Below are 19,304 nucleotides of genomic sequence, written 5' to 3'. Positions count from 1 at the left end.
AGGATACAGAAAAGTCTACTTGTCAATATTCTATTAGAACCTTCTGCTGTGTATAAAGCAATGCTGCACTATGACCCTCATTTCAAGAGGAAACAAAACATGGAATCAAGCAGACACAGTGACAACATTAATCAGGGGCTGATTTTCACATAATTCAGGCTTGTTGCTTACTTGTACATCTATCTCAGTGCATACATAACATTTACTGGTACAGGCATGGTTCATTTTGATCATGCTACTCAGGCCTACATGCCTAGCCCATGGTGGAAGACAATGAGTTCAATTGCACCCCATTTTACTTACAAAATAATGTTTTCCAGCCCATTGTCTCAGTGATGTATAAACCCAACCATTCATGCCTTGTTCTGATCCTTATACCTGAAGACGGCTTGAAATTCCAGCATTCCTTCTCAGCCACCTACAATATTCTATATCCTATACGACCCAGATGGAGAACAAGACAAAATCGTGTCCCACTAGAAAATCTGTGTCTCCATAATCTCTTTAAGTTCTCAGGCAGATTTCTCCCCCACCCATTTGTCCTTTGAAGGACACAATGCTACTTTCAGCATTCCACCCTCTCTGGAACATTTTCTAACCAGCTCATTAAGAGAAGGGAAGTATTATAAAGTCAACTTTTTCTGCCTACAAGTTGAACCTCCTGCTGTAATTTTGGTTTCCAAGCCTTTGTCATCCACACAGGGGACACCCAGTTTCTCCACTAAATCTAGTAACGCTGAAAACACTCCTGCATCAGTTAAGAAAACAAATCCAGAAGGTAGAAAAGTATTCATACCCTGAAACAGTTAATGCTTCGGAATGTCCAAAGTCTACAAAGAATACTTGCATCATTGCAACGTCATGGATTTTGTATTTTGTTGGACCGCAGGGCTTCCCCTCATTCATATTCTGCTTTGGAATCAGTTCAATGACTGTTGCACGACACCACATTCCATGCTCTTTACTTTTAACAAAGACTCTCGCGCCTGAAACAAAGGTGGGTTTTTTTCTTTTAAAGGTTTGAAATTAGGGTTGGGTGCTTCGGCCACTGAAGCGGCCATTCACGCCCGAAGCAGCCAGCGCTGCGGCACACGGGGGAGGGGTGGCATGGGCGCACCAATCGGCGCATCCATGCAGGTGCAGTGCTGCTGCCCGCAATACCCCTCACCCCCACGCTGCAGCAATGGCTGCTTTGGGCACGAACAGTTGCTTCGACAGCTGGAGCGCTCAACCCTACTTGAAATACTAACAGAACTCAGTAAATGGCTTTTCTGGAACAGGTGCCACATTAATGCTTTAAGTATTGAAGAATGAGGGCTAGTTGTGAAGTTCCTAAGACTCTGCATCCAAGAGAGTAAGCTTAGTGGATAGAAAGTACAAAAATTAACATGTTTTAACACGAAATGCACTTTAGCTTTATTTAATTCAGTGGTTCCCCAACTTTTCAGGCTGCTGCCCCCTTGCCGGCCAAGCCATATCTCTAGAGCCTGCCCCACATGAATGCACACACCTTTCTGTGGTGTTAGGTCTACTGCAAATTCAGAACAGACTATATTGCCTGAATTTTTTTTGGGTTGTTGTGCAGCAGCCATACTTAGTCTGGAAAAAATATAGAAGTTTTTTTTTGCAAAAGTAATTTGTAAAGGCCACTGGGGAGAAAGACAAATGAAGAATGAGAGGGGTGGAGGGAAGCAATGGAAAATCCCATGACTAGGAGGAAGCAGGAAGCTTTTCCGGCACCCCAAAGATGGACACTTTTGGGAAAGGGTTGCCAGCCCTGGGCTAAGGTTTCTCTTCAGATTGCATAAATCTTTCGCTGCCCCCCTACTGGCCCCAAATTCCTCACCAGCCCCTGGGTCCTTCTACTGCCCCCCCCAGAGGGGGTGTACTGCCCACTTTGGGAACCTCTAATCTAAATGCTGACATTAATTGAAATGAGACACATTTCGCTAATTCTTCTCTGGTTTCAAATTGCTATGCAAAGTTCCTGCTACAGATATTAACACTGGCTAATCAGAGGTGAACGCTTTATTAAAAGGGTAACTGAGAAAATTTAATTTTTTTTTACCTAATTCCAAGATGTCTGTAGGGGATGTAGTCTTACTATTACAGAACTGCTTCAACATTTTTTCCAAATGAATCAACATTTTCTTTTGTGAAAGCATTCGAACATAGAAGTGACAAGGATTTATTACACAACTAACAAAAACTAATTCTGGAGAGTCTGTACAGGATACAACAAAATTGGGGGAAATCTGTTACAATTTTGAAAAACAAGGCATATGTTTTTAACACACCACTGAAAGAACATAGATATATTGCCTTACACAGCAATATCTGAACACGTGAAGCAAAATAATGGTTTGCCTAGCTGTTGTACCAAAACATCATTTCTTAAAATTCTCTGACAAATTCTACACTACTACGGATACACAGATTCTTAAGTTGCAGGTTCATGGAGTTAATATGTCGCTTTTTAGCAGACAATTTCATTCTGAAACAGATCCATCATCAACTTTACAGGTACATATGTATAGGTAAGAACATCTCCCAGGAAAACAACAGAAGTCCAAACTCAATATCAATAAATAGCAATTATTTTCTGCTTCTGTGCACACATCATTGTTCAAACCTCACAGCCAGAAGTACCGAAGCACTGAAACAGCCAACTGGTGACCATCAATCCCAAATTCTCCCACCTCTTCATTCTACAAACCTTGCTAATGTCCATCATTTAACCATTAAGCATGTTCAGAACATAAACAAGTTTTAAAACCAGACTTTAATGGCACACCTGCTTTCACTCCAAATGGGACCAGCCGCTTTTGGAAAAGTTTCCTCTGATGCGTACCCTCAGGAGATTCTGAGGAACAAGCTTTTTGGAAAGAAAAGGTCATCTTTCATCAGTCAAGTAGAATAATTCCCATGCTATCAAATCGATTGGCTTAAGTGCCACACTCCCCAACAAAGCAAGAGGCACTACCAAGTTGATTTCTCTCACAACAGTGTCATCCAGAGAAATTTGCAATATATCTCAACACTTGTTATCCTCTATGGTGCAAATGTTCTAAATATCTCAAGAAATACTTTTTTACTTAGAATCAGAGCTGGAACAGACCTCCAGGGTCATCTTATCCAGAATACGGAATGCAGAAAACCCACAACTACCTGTCTGCCTACAGTGACCCCAGATCCATGCCCAAATGTTGCCCCCCCCCAAAAAAAAACCCCAGAATCCCTAGCCAGTCTGGCCTGGAAGAAATTTGCTCTGACTCCAAAATGGCGATCAGCATTTCCCTGGGCACGAAAGAAATGGTCAAACACTATCACAATCCCTTCTGCTCACCCACTCACAATCTGCCTAAGCATGCAAAGTGACTTATAAAAAGTGACTTATACTGCATCCAAAATATGAGTTATCACAGTTGTAGAATATAATTATGCAGGCAGCAGCAACACTACCAATGGGTAAAGAAGTTGGTTTTTATACCCTGATTTCACTGCCTGAAGGAGTCTCAAAGCAGTTTACAATTGCCTTCCCTTCCTCTCCCTTGTGAGGTAGGTGGGGCTGAAAGAGCTTTGAGAGAACAACTTCTAACAGGGCTGTAAGTGGCCCAAGGTCACCCAGCTGGCTGCATGTGGAGGAGCAGGGAATAAACAACAGCTCGCAAGACTAGAAGCTGCCGTTCTTAACCACTATACCAAACTCTTGGAAGTTAAGATAGGAAGGGATATCTATCCTAATAGTTGTTAATGTAGTAATGTGGTACAGAGAGCTGCAAATGCAGGCTTTTGGGGGGGCAGATAGGAAGGCATGAACGGGACCAGGTGGTGGGTAGAAGGGGCTTCTGGCTGTCTGCTCAGGGTCATCATCCCCTTCCAAATCCAAGAACTGGCACCATATCAGACGTCTAAAAAGTTAAACAGAATTGGCCTCACAATTATGTTGCAGGTTGAATGGCAAGAGTGTTACTCACTTCCTGGATAATCGTCTATTATTTCTTCAATTATGACATCTGGAGAACACACTGCCCGGGGCAAGGCAGCAAGACCCTTCGGAATTGGTAACAGACCCATCTGCTGGATCTGGGCACAAGAATCTTCTCCGAGAATCTTTGGATCGTTTTCTTCAGCCATTGGGTCATATTTTGTTTTTCCTCTACGAAAAATGCTACTTTTGAAGCCTTGTTCCATACTCCTTGGTTTTATGGAGCCATCTCCAAAGATGTGTCTAAATTAGGAAGTTACACAGAGAAGGCTAATCTTGAGGGGAAAAGTTACAATTGAAGATCAAATGCACTACAGATATAGCGATGTGGTCGGGCCGTTGTAAGACACATGCTTCGGGCCGTTGTAAGACACATGGCCTCTTAACATACTGTAACCCTGAAGATATGCAAGACAGCCAAACTTGGACAAGATATGCATGGACACATTAGAATAGCGATCCCCAACCTGTGGGCTGCGGACCACATGTGGTCCTTCGACTAATTGGAGGTGGGTCCCGAAGGACGCCTTCTCCCCCCCCCCACCGGCCCTTTATTTATTTATTACATTTATATACCGCCCTCCCCGGGGGCTTACTTTATCCCCCCCCCGGCCCTTTACAACACACTTCGGGTGTCATTGTTTCCCATCACTCCCAGATGGGACTATCTCGTTGCAGAGAAACAAGCTCAGGGTTCCAATCCATTTGTCATTGTCATGAGTTAAAATTTCCATGAAATAAAATGTTCCTTATGTTCATTGTTGTGGCGTGTCTGTATCTTATTTTGAAGGGATGTTTAAACATTACCATAGTGATCAGAGAGCGTTAGGGCAGTGGTTGAGAGTAGAGGAGTAAACCAGGGGTCCCCAACCCCCGGTCCACGGCCCAATAGCGGGCCGCAAAGGCCATCGTACCGGGCCGCCAGCGGGCGCGCCTGCCTCCCCCCCACAGCGAGAGGGGGGGGGAAAGAGGCCGGCATGGCAGCTGGCGTGCCAGCGACGCTAACGCGCGGAACTGCTGCGCATGCGCGGCAACTCTGCATATGCGTGTTAGCGCCACCTGGTGGCCAAAACGTGCATGCGCGTTTATGAGGAACTGCGGCAGCCGGGCTGCTGGCTCTCCCCCACCCCCGGAGGCGGTCCCCGACCAGATGAAGGTTGGGGACCACTGGAGTAAACTACCCCCCCCACTGGGCCTCAGTAAAAGGTGTTGAGTGGTCCCCAGTGATAAAAAGAGGTTGGGGACCACTGCATTAGAAGATCTATGAGCATCTATCAGCCACTGGATGTGGCCCAGACCCGGTGTGGTCCATGGAGACTCACCCAACCCACCAAGCAGGCTACACCCTGGACTTGATCTTTGGTGCTGGGATGGATGTAGATCTGGTGATGGCTAGCCCTATTCCATGACTGGAACACTATGCCCTGAAGGCCCAGCTCTGTATACCATGCCCCTCCTGTATAAGTGGAGGGTACATTTTGACCCACCCGCAGAGACTTATGGGTCTGGATGACTTATGACACAATGCTTCTTGCCAACTCACCTCTGCCAAACTAAGCTACTAGTACCCTACCTGAGCCTGGAACATCTAATCAGCGATCCATGTGATGGTCACCTCCAGGCTAGATTTCTATAACTCACTCTACTCGGGCCTGCCCTTGACCAGGAAAGTACAACTGGTCCAGAAACCAGTGGTGCGGGTCCTCGCTAGTGCACTTTGGGGGGGGGGGCATATCTAGCCTGATCTCAGGCAACTGCATTGGCTTCCAGTTGAATTCCAGATCAGATTCAAGGTTTTGATATTGATCTTCAAGCCTGTACTGTGTACTTAACACCCGGCCTCCTGAGCCAGTAGAGTAAGCTGTGCAAAGAATGGGTGCCACATGGTTTAAGCTACTAACACAAGTATGCTGGGCATCATTTTTTTTTTAACTTGGGAAGCTTATATACCAAGTTGAAAAGGAACTTACAAATCAGTCTTTTCAAAGACAATTCTCCCCATATTTTCAAACAGACAGGTACTCTTATCAGCATCTATGTAAAACCTGTGTTAGGAAAACAAACACCACAAGTTAGATTTCATGAGATGCTGGGCATATTTTCTATGCATTTATTGTATTTACTCAGATTGAAGTAAGAACACTTATGTACTGAGGACCCTTAAAAGTTGTGCAGGATACCTTGTAGTGATTACAGCTGAAAGGGGCAATCAGCAACTCTCCCATATCGAATATAGCACCCACAGAGAAATGCTTTTCACGCATTCACACAGGAGTTCTTTGGAGTTTATGTTTGGTTGTTGATTCAAGCCATTATTTAGTACAGGTATTTTCTTTGTCCTTCCCAAGCACCAAATGATTCCAGGCCTTAAAATATTCATATGCTCCCAAGCGTGAACCTCAAGCATCAAAAGGGGTTCCAATATAAGAGCAATTAATTAAAAACAGAAGACCAGATAAAAGGAATTGAAGCCAGCCTAAAATCACCATGTCCCACCTGTCTAGAGGTATTCCCTTTCCCAGGCTCAGCCTGCCTTAAAAGTTCTCCAGAACAGCTTCAATATACATCCTCACCAGAAACCCTGATCTCTTCTGGGAGGCTGATCCAGAGGCAAAGGAGTCTTGAGCCAAACTGTTGGAGGATGTGCCTCTGACTAGGGGGATTAACTGGAAGTAGGGAAGAACAAGGCTGCCAACACAGAGACATTCAGCTAGATCGCATCTTTTACGTATGTGAACTCCTCCTCATGAAAGGCTTTACAAGTAAGTACCAGCACCTCAAACTTGACCTGGAAGCTAGTTAGCTCCCAGGAAAGGAGCCTAAGAATAAGAATAACAGAGAAGCCCCAGAGAAGCGTTGGGCTGCCGCATTTTGCAACAGCTTCAGTTTCCAGATTGTCTTCAAGGGAAGCCCCCTAAAGAGTGTATTACTATAATCTAGCCTCAAGGTTATTGGAAAATGGATCAGTGCATTCGGATCAGGTATCTGCAAATAGGAACCCAGTTTCTTTGAGACGGAGCTGGGAAAAAGATGATTTTTTGTCATCATGGACTCTGTTTCTCCAACAGGAAATCAGGGCCCAGCAAGACTCCCACATTCTTTATGAAGTCTACATTATCAATGGTAAGAAGCATAATCCCCTTTAAAGTAACTCTTCTTCTAGCCAGTATCACCCAGAACTTCATTACTCTATGCCTTTAGTTTAAAAAACACAAATGTTAGCTTTCTTCAAAGCAGCTGTTGTTCCAGTCATTACCTTGGAAGGGTCATTTTCTTCAGATTACCCAGTTTTAAAACTTCATCCTCAGCTGTCGTTTTTAAATTGCTAAGAACCTGAAATTATAACATTCTGGTTTATAGGACAAATAGCAACTTCTGGCAGAAGAACTTGACTTCCAGTGCTGGAAAGCTACGAACAACTAATGCAAAACTACTCCTCTGAATTAGTTAAATAACCTAAGAACAGAGTCCAGTGACACCTTTAAGACAATGAGGTATCTGAAGTATGCATGCATACGAAAGCTTATACCTTGAATTTTGCTGGTCTTCAAGGTACCACTGGACTCAAACTTGGTTCTGCTGCTTCAGACCAACACAGCTACCCACCTGAACACACAGCCTAAATGAGCAACCATGATCATTCTTCAGTTTCTCAATAAAGCTCAGGCTAAGATCCAATTGTAGGATCCCATCTAACTTTATACTATAGTACACAGGATCTCAAAAAACCACAACACATTGAAAGTACCTACCATGAAATTACCCAGGTTATAAATTGAAATGAAATGTATACGCATATAGTATTATACAAAGAGAAAATGCAATTACAAAAACCTTTTGCCCCATCCGTCTCCACCCAAGCATGGAAGCATCTCCACAAATGACAAGCCATGCTGAGATGTTATCTAGCCCTGAGACCAGAGTTGGCTTCTAAATTACATTACATACTACTTACATCACATTACAGTCACATTGTCCAAAATAAAGTAAAAAGAAGAAGAGATTGTAAAGAATCTGGATATGAGAGATATAAGGATGGGGCAAGCAATTTCTTTTCACAACTGGAGAGGTGTCTGCCATGAATTACTAACCTTGACATTTTTATTTCTCCAATGTTTTTGTGAACTATAACTGACCTCAAAAAGACTGATTAGCTGTTTTAGCAAAGAACTATCATACTGCATAATTTGGATACCATGACAGAGTTTACTAATTTGCTACCAATTTACTTTTTGCTTATGTCTATGCTCTTATGATCCTTGTTACCATTGCCTGAGGAAGAGTGCATGCACTCAAAAACTCATGCCTTGAATAAATCTTTGTTGGTCTTAAAGGTACGATCGGACTTGTTGTGATACTTCAGTCCAACACAGCTACTCACTTGAATCTCTCATCAGCTAGCATCTGCTGCATAGAAAGCAAAGCTTCCATGCCTCTAAGCCTTACTTTGCCTACGTGCTGTCCAGAGCAGCATGGTTTCCTCCAAGGCTCTGAACTTTGGCTTGTTTCTCATAGACCTTCTGGTGCCTGACTCCTACCCCAAGCTCTTTGCTGCCTCCACTCTGCCCTTGACACTGCGAAGGTCATAGCTCTCCCTCCTCCATACACTCAAAATGGAAAACAACAAAAACAGCCATATAAATATTTGGTAGACTGGAACAAATTAAAATACAACTTACCTGATTTAAACTATGGCAACCTTTAAAAGAATTCTTTGCTTTCAACCCTCTTACTATTTTTATGGCTCCATCCAAACTGCTTTTCTTCTCTATAACAGACAACTGAAGTTTATGTACATCAGTTATATAGCTGCTGGTGTTCACTACCAACTCTGTCTGTAATTTCCTTTTTCTAATCGGAAACCAAGAAAGATGCATCCTCAGAAAAAGGGGACCCAAGTAACATAAGTATTTATTTGACATCACGCACACACAACCGGAAACATTTTAATGTTTTTCTAAACTACAAGCTAATGGCAGTATTAACTAATTGACACCTATGTAGTAAATTCTTTTTAATAAATAAGAACAATCAACCCTTAGATAAACTACATAACCTGCAACATTTTTAATACTCTAAATACTATGCATTAAAAGGGCACTCCTGTACAATCAACTCCTCTTAGTACATCTAACTGCATCCACTGGAAATATGCCTAAACGTACCATTTCTTTATAAAATGCTCAAGAGTTGCTCATATACTTCAAAAACAGAAAGTGATAAGGAAACTAAGAGTTACATGAAAAAACCTAAAAGGAAACAAACGTAAGCCTACTGAGTTACAAGATATATGTTTTGTGATTTTTTTAAAGTGACTACCATTTATCTCCTCTAGGGAGAAAAATTAAGCAGGAGAGGATTGTCATGACAGAAAAAATAACAATGTAAGAATAGCTCCTCTGGATCAAGACTAGTGGTCCATCTAGTCCAGTATCCTGTCTCACACAGTTGTTGTTAGGTGAGAAGTCGTGTCCGACCGATCGTGACCCCATGGACAATGATCCTCAAGGCCTTCCTGTCCTCTACCATTCCTAGAAGTCCATTTAAGTTTGCATCGACTGCTTCAGTGACTCCATCCAGACACATCATTCTCTGTCGTCCCCTTCTTCTTTTGCCCTCAATCTCTCCCAGCATTAGGCTCTTCTCTAGGGAGCCCTTCCTTCTCATGAGGTGGCCAAAGTCTTAGACAGTAGCCAATGACAAAAACACCACCTGTGTATTGCTGGCTATACACAAAACTATAAATGCGCCTTGAAGAAAAGTGGCCAACCAGTCCCACTGGGATTCAAAGGTTGACTGCCTCTGCATATGGAAGGCCCCCTCTGTCACTATGGCTATTTTCTATTAATCTAATTCCCTTTCAAAGCTGCCTATCACTACATCCCGTAGCAGCTAATTCCATATTATACACACAAAGTATTTCCTTTTGTCCATCCTACTGCCCATCCAGTTCTAGTATTTTGGAAGGAAAGAATTTCTTTTTGTCAACTCTCCCCACTCTATGAATCATCATCATTTTACAAACCATTGCCATGCCCCATCCCCTGCCCCCAATCATCTCTTTTCTAAAATGAAGTCCCAGACTCTTCAGCCTTTCCTCACAGGAAAGTGCTCCAACCCCCTAACGACCTTGGTTGCCCTCCTCTGTACTTTTTCCAGATCTGCAATGTCCTTTTCGAGATACGGTGATCAGAACTGTACACAGTATTCCAAATGAGGCCACACCATAGACCTATTCAGGGGCTTTATAGTATCAGTGGTTTTATGCTCAATCCCTCTCCTAATAATCCCCAACACAGAGCTTGCCTTTTGCATGGCTACCACACACTGACACTTTCAACTTTGTAAAACCAAAACCAAAAAACACAACCCAACCTTAACAGGTAGGAACTCAGATGTTGAGCTATACAATAAAATAATGTAAAACTTGTTAATTATTATAGTGCACAATTAAAAACAGAATAAAAACTTCATAAAAACCCTAATCTGCTTTACCTTGAATTTAATGCAGCAACGAGGTTTGCAAACGTGGTATCAATAATAGCTGCAGTCTTGCCTTCTTCTTCTTTTGCTTCAGTGACCAACTGATCAAGTATCTATTTCAATTTTGGGAAGAAGCAATTGCTGAAGTTAGATCTACAATTATGTGCGCCATTTGTGGATAGCAGAAATAGAGACTGTTAAAAAAAGGACACCATGGTCCAGTATTCCCAGTACGCCCAGTACTCACAAGCACAAGCCACAGCGGCCGCACAGACAAAGATGGTGCTGGCAAAGCACAAGGTATCCGGCTGGACCAATAGATCCAGGCAGGCATTGCTAATTAGCTTTTATTTATGGTTGGCAACATACTGTAGGCCATCTCTTTAGCTAGTAGGTGCAATTAAGTCAAATATTAATAGTTGGGAGTTACCTTTAATTGCTGCCTCCACTCTGCTTATTAGTACGGTTGAACAAATAAGAGACAGCACAGCAGTTGGCATAATTGACATCTGGTTTACAGCTCCAGCATGCCAATGCATTAGGGTCACTTACTACTACTGCTAGAGAAAGGACTTCTGGGGGGATGTCTTCCATGCAAAATAAAAACCGAAATACTTCACCAATCTCCAGGCCTACCTCCTCTGCAGTCTTTAAATGCTCAAGGTTATTTATGGCTACTTCCAAAGCTTTGTCTATTTCCTGTAAAGTTCTGCAGTCCTGGGGAAAGAAGTCACAGGGCATGAGCAATAAAGTGGTACTACTTTAAATACAGGAAACCTATTGAGCCTGGCTATATTTTACTAAACTATACATTTGCATTAAGTTGATTTTAACAGAGCAAGGGTATTAATACCCCAGCTATCTATTATGGAACTCAAAGCAACTTACAAAAGCTTCTGATACTTCCCATACAGACAATAGCCCAACCTATACTTTCTTAGTGTCAGCAAGGCTGGTATGACTTGAACATAAAGACCCTTGGGAGACCTACAATGAGATGTACCTGGGCAAGCAAATCAGAATGATTTGGTAACATCACAATTTTTTACAGGGGAAGCATTTTCTCCAGGCTTACCTTCAAGCAATGTCAGATTAGGGTTCTCCCAACCCATGACACACACAACACTGGGAAACTAATTTTTCCAAGTACTGCAGACCAAGTCCCTTTCATGCCATTTTCCCAAGCTGAAACAGCTACAGAGAGGGCCTGTTCACTTTGCTTTGGAGTGTCAAGTGCTGTAGTCCAAGGGGTAGTCAACCTGTGGTCCTCCAGATGTCCATGGACTACAATTCCCATGAGCCCGCCAGCAAACGCTGGCAGGGGCTCATGGGAATTGCAGTCCACGGACATCTGGAGAACCACAGGTTGACTACCCCTGCTGTAGTTAATACACACGGAGCTCTGCAGAGGGGCAAACACCCCTCTCCATGTCTGCTTCAGCTTTGGAAAGCAGCAAGGGAGGCAAGACTGAAGATGACCTAACTCACACTGCACTTGTGAACAAAACTTGGTCCTGGAGCCCTCAGAAACATTAGCTCCTATGCTCTAGATCAGGGGTAGTCAACCTGTGGTCCTCCAGATGTTCATGGACTACAATTCCCTTGAGCCCCTGCCAGCAAACACAGGTTGACTACCCCTGCTCTAGACGATTTTTGTAAGTTCAAACACAGAACTGTTATTCTATTGCTGAACATGACCCAGATGTTCTTCCACTGTCAAGAAGTGTTTTCTTACAGGTATAGAACCTTTGGAAGGCCACACAATTCCCACACATTTGTGCCTCAGTATTTCATTGACCTTGTTCCTTAGCATTGATTATGTTTGAAAATATAAATGTCTTAATTTGCTGTATAATACTCCACACTCGAGACAGTTGAACTGCTGAACCCTATTTTACCATAGCAGTTGAATTTTACATTTTTTTGGTGATATAAACAGTTAAAGGGGAAAAAATCAAAGTAAAAAAACAAACTCTCTAGTAGACAAAAGTGCATTATCAGGACAGTCTCATACAATAATATCACGAAGGACTCCTGGACTACCTGGGTATTAAACTTCCTAACACTGAAAACATCACAGTGTATTATTACCAAAACAGTGTACATTTCAACAAAGGATCTCCTAAAAAAATTGTGTTTAGACTATGCACGCAATTATTGTTATCTGGTGGTGTGTATTGAACATTTTAAGAACATAATGCAACTTTTCAGTTAAAGCTTTCAATTAAGCAGAACTTTCCCTGGTCTTCCCCCACAAGTCTTCACAACTCTAGACACGGCCATGCCTATGGCCATCCCAAAAATTCGTAACTGAGGTAAGATTTAACCTCAGGCTTTCTCAAATCATACTCTTCACTATCCTTCTACAACAAATCAAAATGTGGCACATTTGCATAACACTCATTTTTAAATGTCTGGCAATTATTTATGGTAAAACCTAAAGACAACCAACTCAATATTTTCTAGTTCTTCTTGACTGGTCCCTTCTGTCTGCCAGTTTTAAATTACTGATTTTAATCCAATAGTTTTTAGGTATTCAATTGTGTTTTCTCATTATTTACATTGTAAGCTGCCCGGGATTCCTGTAGAGCTAATAAATAGTTTAAATGATGTATCCAAAAAACACTTTTCTAAGCAAACACAAAAGCAAAGATTTACATACCATGGTAATTGGAAACACTTCCCACATTAACTTGCCAACAAGCCTCCAGTCGGGAGTCCGCTTTCTCTTCTCACTGGCGTTTTGATAATGAATCCTATAAATTTCCTCAAACATAAAGAAACTAATTTCAAGAATGCACTTTGTCTAAAAAAGGTAATCATCCTATTTTAAGCCAAACTCCCCCCCCGTTTTCAGCAATGTTGCCCTTTTATGCTCAATTTATTATTTTACTGCAATATAGTTAACCGTAACTATATCATGCAACGCGAACGTGCACAATAGCAGCCTTGAAATACTTTCCATTCTTGAACAACACTCAAAAGTGAGCAAAGCAGGCACTTCACTTCAGTATATCTGCAGCATGAACAAGTTGAGGCCGGCTTCCTCAACCAGGGTTTCATGAAACCCTGGGGTTTCTTGATGGCCCTGGAAGGGCTTCCCGAATGGGTGGAAATTAACTTTTAATATATTATTTTAAATTTGTTAAAAATTAATCGGGCAATGCAATCATATATAGTTATACAGTGTAAAATTATATACTCAGTGTTAATGATGTTGACTGATGTAGTTACTGGATTCATGTTGTATATGTCTTATTGGTTTTCATGCTCCCTGTGAACCACAAGGGAGGTCAGTATATAAATAAAAACGTAATAAATAAATGTTGGAGCCCCCCCCCCCCCCATGGCCAATGACGGGCCTGGAAGAGGTGAGAAGGAGGGGCTCCAGGTGGGCGTGTACACAGCTGTGATTCCCGAACATATTCTGCACAATCACGCCAGTTCTGGGGTTTCTTGAAGCTTGAAGGTTTCACAGGTTTCTCAACAGTAAAAAAAGTTGACAAAGACTGTTCCAAGGGATTTTTTTGAGTAACCAAAATTGTACAACTTGTAACAATAAAATGAGAACGCCCCATATATAGAACAAGCGATCCATAATGGGTGTAACAGCAAATTCCAACCCTCCAGTGAACTAAGTAAATTTAAATACCTTTTCGGTTTTTGTGCTCTTCCAGAATAAATTTTTTGTTCAACATCTACAGGTGGCTGTTTAAAAAGGAGACCGAGTGTTCTTAGTAAAGCATTCTGAACATTCACAATTACTGCTCTGTTCATCACGATTACTTAATAATATTTAGAAGAAGAAGAAGAGTTGGTTCTTATATGCCGCTTTTCCCTACCCGAAGGAGGCTCAGAGCGGCTTACAGTCACCTTCCTATTCCTCTCCCCACAACAGACACCCTGTGAGGTGAGTGAGGCTGAGAGAGCCCTGATATCACTGCTCAGTCAGAACACTTTTATCAGTGCTGTGGTGAGCCCAAGGTCACCCAGCTGGTTGCATGTGTGGGAGCGCAGAATCGAACCTGGCATGCCAGATTAGAAGTCCGCACTCCTAACCACTACACCAAACTGGCTCTCCATTTAGCTGATCCATTAAGCTTTATCTGACAAATGTATTTAGTGGAAGACATAACCAAGGTTCATTTCTATTTTGAGGAACTCATTGTTACAGGTTAACACAAAATTAAAAAAAAACATCTTTTTTGGCATGAAAGGGGTTAACAATTTATGCTCAATACAAATCAAACAGTTTATTTATTTATAATTCCATCTATAGGCCGCTCCTCCCCTTGCAGTCTCCGGGCAGCTTACACAATAAGTTAAAACCAATACAATAAATTTAGGTTTTAAAATACATTAAAACAATCTGTACAGAACAATCCTGCTCTCCCTGATCCTGGAAATAAGATGGTTGCAGTTGGTCAACCAGGGACAAAACAGAGGGTAATGAGGGTCTTGCTCAGGGCCTGGTTTGATGGTAGTCCTTGGCATTAACCAAATTCCTGGTGAATGAGTGCCATCTTGCAAGGTCTCTGGAACTTAGGAAGCTAGAGTGACTGCACTTCAGCTGCAACTCATTCCACAAGTTAGGGCCAGGGCCAACTCTCTGGGGCCAGGGATCGTATGTTGGTATTTACTGAGTGAAGAGCTCGGGGGGGGGGGGGTATGCAGAGGGTCAGTCCTTAAGAGTTTTCAAACACCCCTCAGCTCTTCTGGGAGTTTCACTTCATGAGTTTATGTCTTGCTATTTTCAACATATACAGTATACCTTAATATGATGGAAGTAGCAGAATTTTTGATTAATAGTTAGATGTTACATGGGGTCCCAACTTGGGTAGTTAAGAATCTCAAACCCTATTTGAAAAAAAAAACTTTCAGGCAGCATTCTACCCAATTACTAAGGGTCCCCCCCTACTTACAAAGTTCTGTTTTTTTGGTCAACATAGGGAGTGCTCCCCAACATGCAAGAACCCTGATCTTCTATGCAGTTGGGCTACATTTCAGCACCCAACTGATAGGCAAGTTCACTGATAAAAGTAGTGATAACTTTAAGCATAATACTTAAATTTAGGTTTGGTCCTTCGGCACAGTTACACAATACCCATATCTTTGCGTTGTATGTTCAACTCTCCTAAGGCCTTTAAAATACTTTTGCATTAAAAAAGAGCCCTTTAAAAAGAATATTGCATTTATCCTTCTAGACATTTACTTTTGAAATAGAACTGTCGCTTTCACTGACACTGCTGGAGTTTTGAAATTTCACACCTAAAAAAAAAGAGTAAGAAAAGTTAGCATACTCATTGCTTTTTAATACTTAAAATTAAGTACTGTGCAATGTTTTTTCTCTCTTCACAATTTCAGATAATGTATAAAACGTATTTCTAGTGTTGGCTACCTTAGATGGTTTTGAAAGGAAGTTGAGAGCTTTTTTTGGGGGGGGGGGAATCTGCACTTCATAAGCAGCTCACAATCTGCCTAAACCACCCCCATGTTCAATCGGTAATACCCACATGTTAAGGATGCACTTATGCAATATATTGAGAATAGCTCCAAAAGTTGGCAGTGAAATTGATTCTCATGTATAATGAAGCTGAATAGTGTCACACTGGGCCTATTCTTCTTGCACACTTCACATTATAAACAGTCCCTTGAAAAAAGTATAGGAGGAAAATGTCATCAATGTGGATTCTAAGTGGGTAACCCTGTGGGTCTGAGCAAGACTCAGGTCCAATAGCCCCTGACACACTTTATGAGGCCAATGCCATCAAATGAACAATGCAAGGTAGGAAAAAGTACAACTTGATCCCTTGTATTATAGAGACCCCCCCCCCAAATTACTTCCAATCAAAATCTAACCGAACCTCTTCTGCAGGCTCCATGCCACTAAAACAAAACCTTAAAAAGCAATCCAGAACAATTCAACTGCCCAGGCCTCAACAAAAATAGAGACCAATAGCACTTTTAAGACCAACAAAGATTTATCCAAGGCATGAGCTTTTGAGTGCAGAGACTGTCTGAGGAATAGTGCATGCACTCTTCCGCTCACTCCTTGAATAAATCTTTCTTGGTCTTAAAGGTGCTATGGACCCACTTGAATCTGCCCGGGCCTCGTTTATCTTTACAGAGGTCTGGATGACAGATTTTTCGAAGGGGGTGCGGAGAATGACATTCGCCCTCCAACCCGGCGCCACTGACGCCCCCGCCGTTCCCCTCCTCTGTGGCAATGCAGGGGGAACCCAGCGACGGGACCTCAGGCCACAAGATGGCCGCCCGACCCCTCCCAACCCAAATCGCTTCTAGGGGCCCACCTGCGCGCAGTACCCCAGGGGCAGGGGACATGCCAGGAGGCCACACAGACAAGGGCACAGCCCGCGGGAGGAGAGGCAAAGGCCTCTAACACCAAAAGCCAGCAGGCGAGGCTCCTTCTTCTCCCGGTGCTGGGGAGGGATATTTGGGCGCCTGCTCAGGCTTTGGCCGCTGCAAAGACCTGCCGTCGCGGCCCCGCAAGCGCTGACCGCGGCGCAGTCTCCATTGCACTCCCAATGCACATCAGTGATAAAAGTGGCGCCGCTTCCAAGCAGGAAAGGGCGCACCGAACAGCCGCCGCCGGAGGGGAACGGCGCGTTTGCTTGAGGAAGCAAAACAAATGAGACTCGCTTTATAGCACCAACCGGTGGGCGCCTGCTCGGGAGGAGGCCGACTCGAGGCTCGGCGGTCCAACCCTTCGGCAGCAGCACCACGTTCTTCCAAGCGCGGGAAGGAGAAGCGAGAGGCGGCGTGCGAGGAAAAGGCGCGCAGGGCGCCTGCGTGGCTTGAGCGCGAAGGGAACTGGAAACGGGCGCCGAGGCTGCAGCGCTACAATGTTATGCCTTCTCGGGAGCAAAAGCCGCCGGGCTCCTGTCCCAGAACTAGCCCCCTCTGCGCGGCTACTCGGGTTCTAGGCTCAAAGGTACACCGGATTTGGTGGCCTAATTCTAGGCCCGCTCATCGACCTCTGCAGGATTTATTTCCGTGCAAGGGGCTGAGCAGTTACTTGGAAGTAAGCCTAAGCCCCGCAACCCCTGCAAGGGAATTTGCTTTCCGGCATGTGCATGCTCACCCGCACTCTCTTCTGCCGGCCTCCGGGAAATCGGCACCGCACGGCTCCGGCAGTCCTGAAATGCAGCTTCCCGCCGCCGCCTGCACCTACTGTTGCGGTCCGCGCTCAAAAGCAAAGCCATCGCCACCTTTGGCGCCTTTTAGCCGACGCCCTAACCGGTGCGAGCCGAAGGAACCCCTAAGTACTTACTTAGTACCGCCCCTATGTTTATGTTTCTTCGCCCCCTCGTGCCTTGCTCGCGCGCTTTAGCCAATCGGAATCGTGCCTTCGGCGTCGCCGAATGTTTGGAAACGTGCGAAGGTTTCGTTTCCGAAAAATAGAGCGCCACGAGGCCCAGGGGCAAATCAAAAACGGAAAGGCACGCTTGAGCTTTCTTTTAAGCTCAATCCTGCCCGGAACTTTCGGGATCTCTACAACTCAGCAGTGGCTAAAACTAGTACTATTTATTGTTTAAGACCAAACAAACAAAGAGAAAGGCATCGTGCCTTTTATTAAGACAAAACCAAAATTAAAGAAATCAATAGCACCCGTTTTAGTCACTGATCACTGCTCGGCTTTTGGCTAAGATCAAGTGAGCTCTAGAGATCTTGAAAGCTTTGTGCTAGGCTGTTTGATCTTAAAGAACAGATAATCTGCCTTTTGTTTTTTTTTATTTAACCTTGACATGGGCCCATTCCACACATGTAAGATAATACACTTTAGAAGTAGATTTTCCTGTTCTGCACAGGAAAATCCAGCTGCAAAGGCACATTGAAAATGCATTATCCAGTGTGTGCAGAATGGGCACTGGTTCGACCAAGACAGGCTGAGCTCATTAGATCTTCAAAATTAAGGGTACCTAGGAATACGAGGGTTATGATAGGGAGGTAGACAACGGCAAACCGCTTCTGATCTTCTCTTGCCTTAAACCCTCCACAGGGTCAACCACGTCAGATGTGTCACAACACACACATCCAAGGGTAGAAACTTATGCTTGAATTATAATGTATTTCAAATTTTAGATTATAAATTTTAGATAAGTTAAAGCTAGTGGTTTTTCACTACCTGAAGAAGTCTCAAAGCGGCTTACAATCGCCTTCCTTTCCTCTCCCCACAACAGACAGCAAGAGGTCCGTGGGGCTGAGAGAGCTCTCACAGAACTACTCTGTGAGAACAACCCTAAGAGGTTACCCAGCTGTTTGCATGTGGAGGAGCGAGGAATCAAACCCAGCACTCTAGATTAGTGATCCCCAACCTGTGGGCTGCGTACCACATGTGGTCCTTCGACTAATTGGAGGAGAAGGCGTCCAATTAGTCGAAGAACCACATGGCTTCTCCTTTAAGGCGGGCTTATTACATGACCACCTGTGGCCAATCATGGATTCCCTACCACAGAGGAGAACCTAGATTCAAAACAATGCGATTTTAAAATATATTGAGCATTAAAAGCACTCCAAGATATCGCACAATAAAGGTAGGGTCACTCCAGATCAATCCTTCTTGCTGCAGAAGGAAAATTTAAATAGCCCCAAATCCAAATGGAAATCGCATTCTGTGTAGAGGACAGGGACTGAATCGAACTGGGGCTGGAATAAAAGCTCCGTGCAGTTTACACCCTGGATGGCCTAGGCTAGCCAAGTTATGAGAAGATAAATAAGGTGGGTTTGGTAATATTTGGAGAGTAGATCAACTTGGAACTCTAGGGTGTCTGTGCAGAGGCAAGCAATGGCAGAACCTCTGTTCATCTCTTAC

At 43.5% G+C, this 19,304-nt stretch overlaps 1 protein-coding gene across 4 annotated transcripts in view; it reads right to left on the bottom strand.

Annotated features, from left to right (window-relative positions):
- The window catches only part of RNF17 (ring finger protein 17), a 46,398-nt gene that overhangs the window by 27,078 nt on the left and 16 nt on the right, over positions 1-19,304 (bottom strand). The window contains exons 1-13 of one of the 4 annotated variants that reach the window (XM_077341635.1): positions 17,574-17,721; positions 15,684-15,739; positions 14,124-14,179; positions 13,134-13,227; positions 11,108-11,188; positions 10,484-10,584; positions 8,668-8,839; positions 7,245-7,321; positions 5,959-6,033; positions 3,978-4,231; positions 2,795-2,875; positions 2,069-2,224; positions 797-986 (exon numbers count right to left, since the gene is read on the bottom strand). In XM_077341635.1, the coding sequence (XP_077197750.1) occupies positions 797-986; positions 2,069-2,224; positions 2,795-2,875; positions 3,978-4,231; positions 5,959-6,033; positions 7,245-7,321; positions 8,668-8,839; positions 10,484-10,584; positions 11,108-11,188; positions 13,134-13,227; positions 14,124-14,179; positions 15,684-15,739; positions 17,574-17,694 (1,514 nt within the window). In that variant the 5' untranslated portion in view covers positions 17,695-17,721. Of the gene's footprint in view, positions 1-796; positions 987-2,068; positions 2,225-2,794; positions 2,876-3,977; positions 4,232-5,958; positions 6,034-7,244; positions 7,322-8,667; positions 8,840-10,483; positions 10,585-11,107; positions 11,189-13,133; positions 13,239-14,123; positions 14,180-15,683; positions 15,740-16,782; positions 17,039-17,573; positions 17,722-19,304 lie in introns of those variants that run through there. The other 3 variants (XM_077341639.1, XM_077341636.1, XM_077341637.1) reach the window with 3 other exon arrangements.

Source organism: Paroedura picta, chromosome 6 (assembly GCF_049243985.1).
Source record: "Paroedura picta isolate Pp20150507F chromosome 6, Ppicta_v3.0, whole genome shotgun sequence".
In the NCBI taxonomy this organism is placed as follows: domain Eukaryota; kingdom Metazoa; phylum Chordata; class Lepidosauria; order Squamata; family Gekkonidae; genus Paroedura; species Paroedura picta.
The sequence above is the reverse complement of the archived record's forward strand: the minus strand, read 5'-3'. Positions and strand labels throughout refer to the sequence as shown.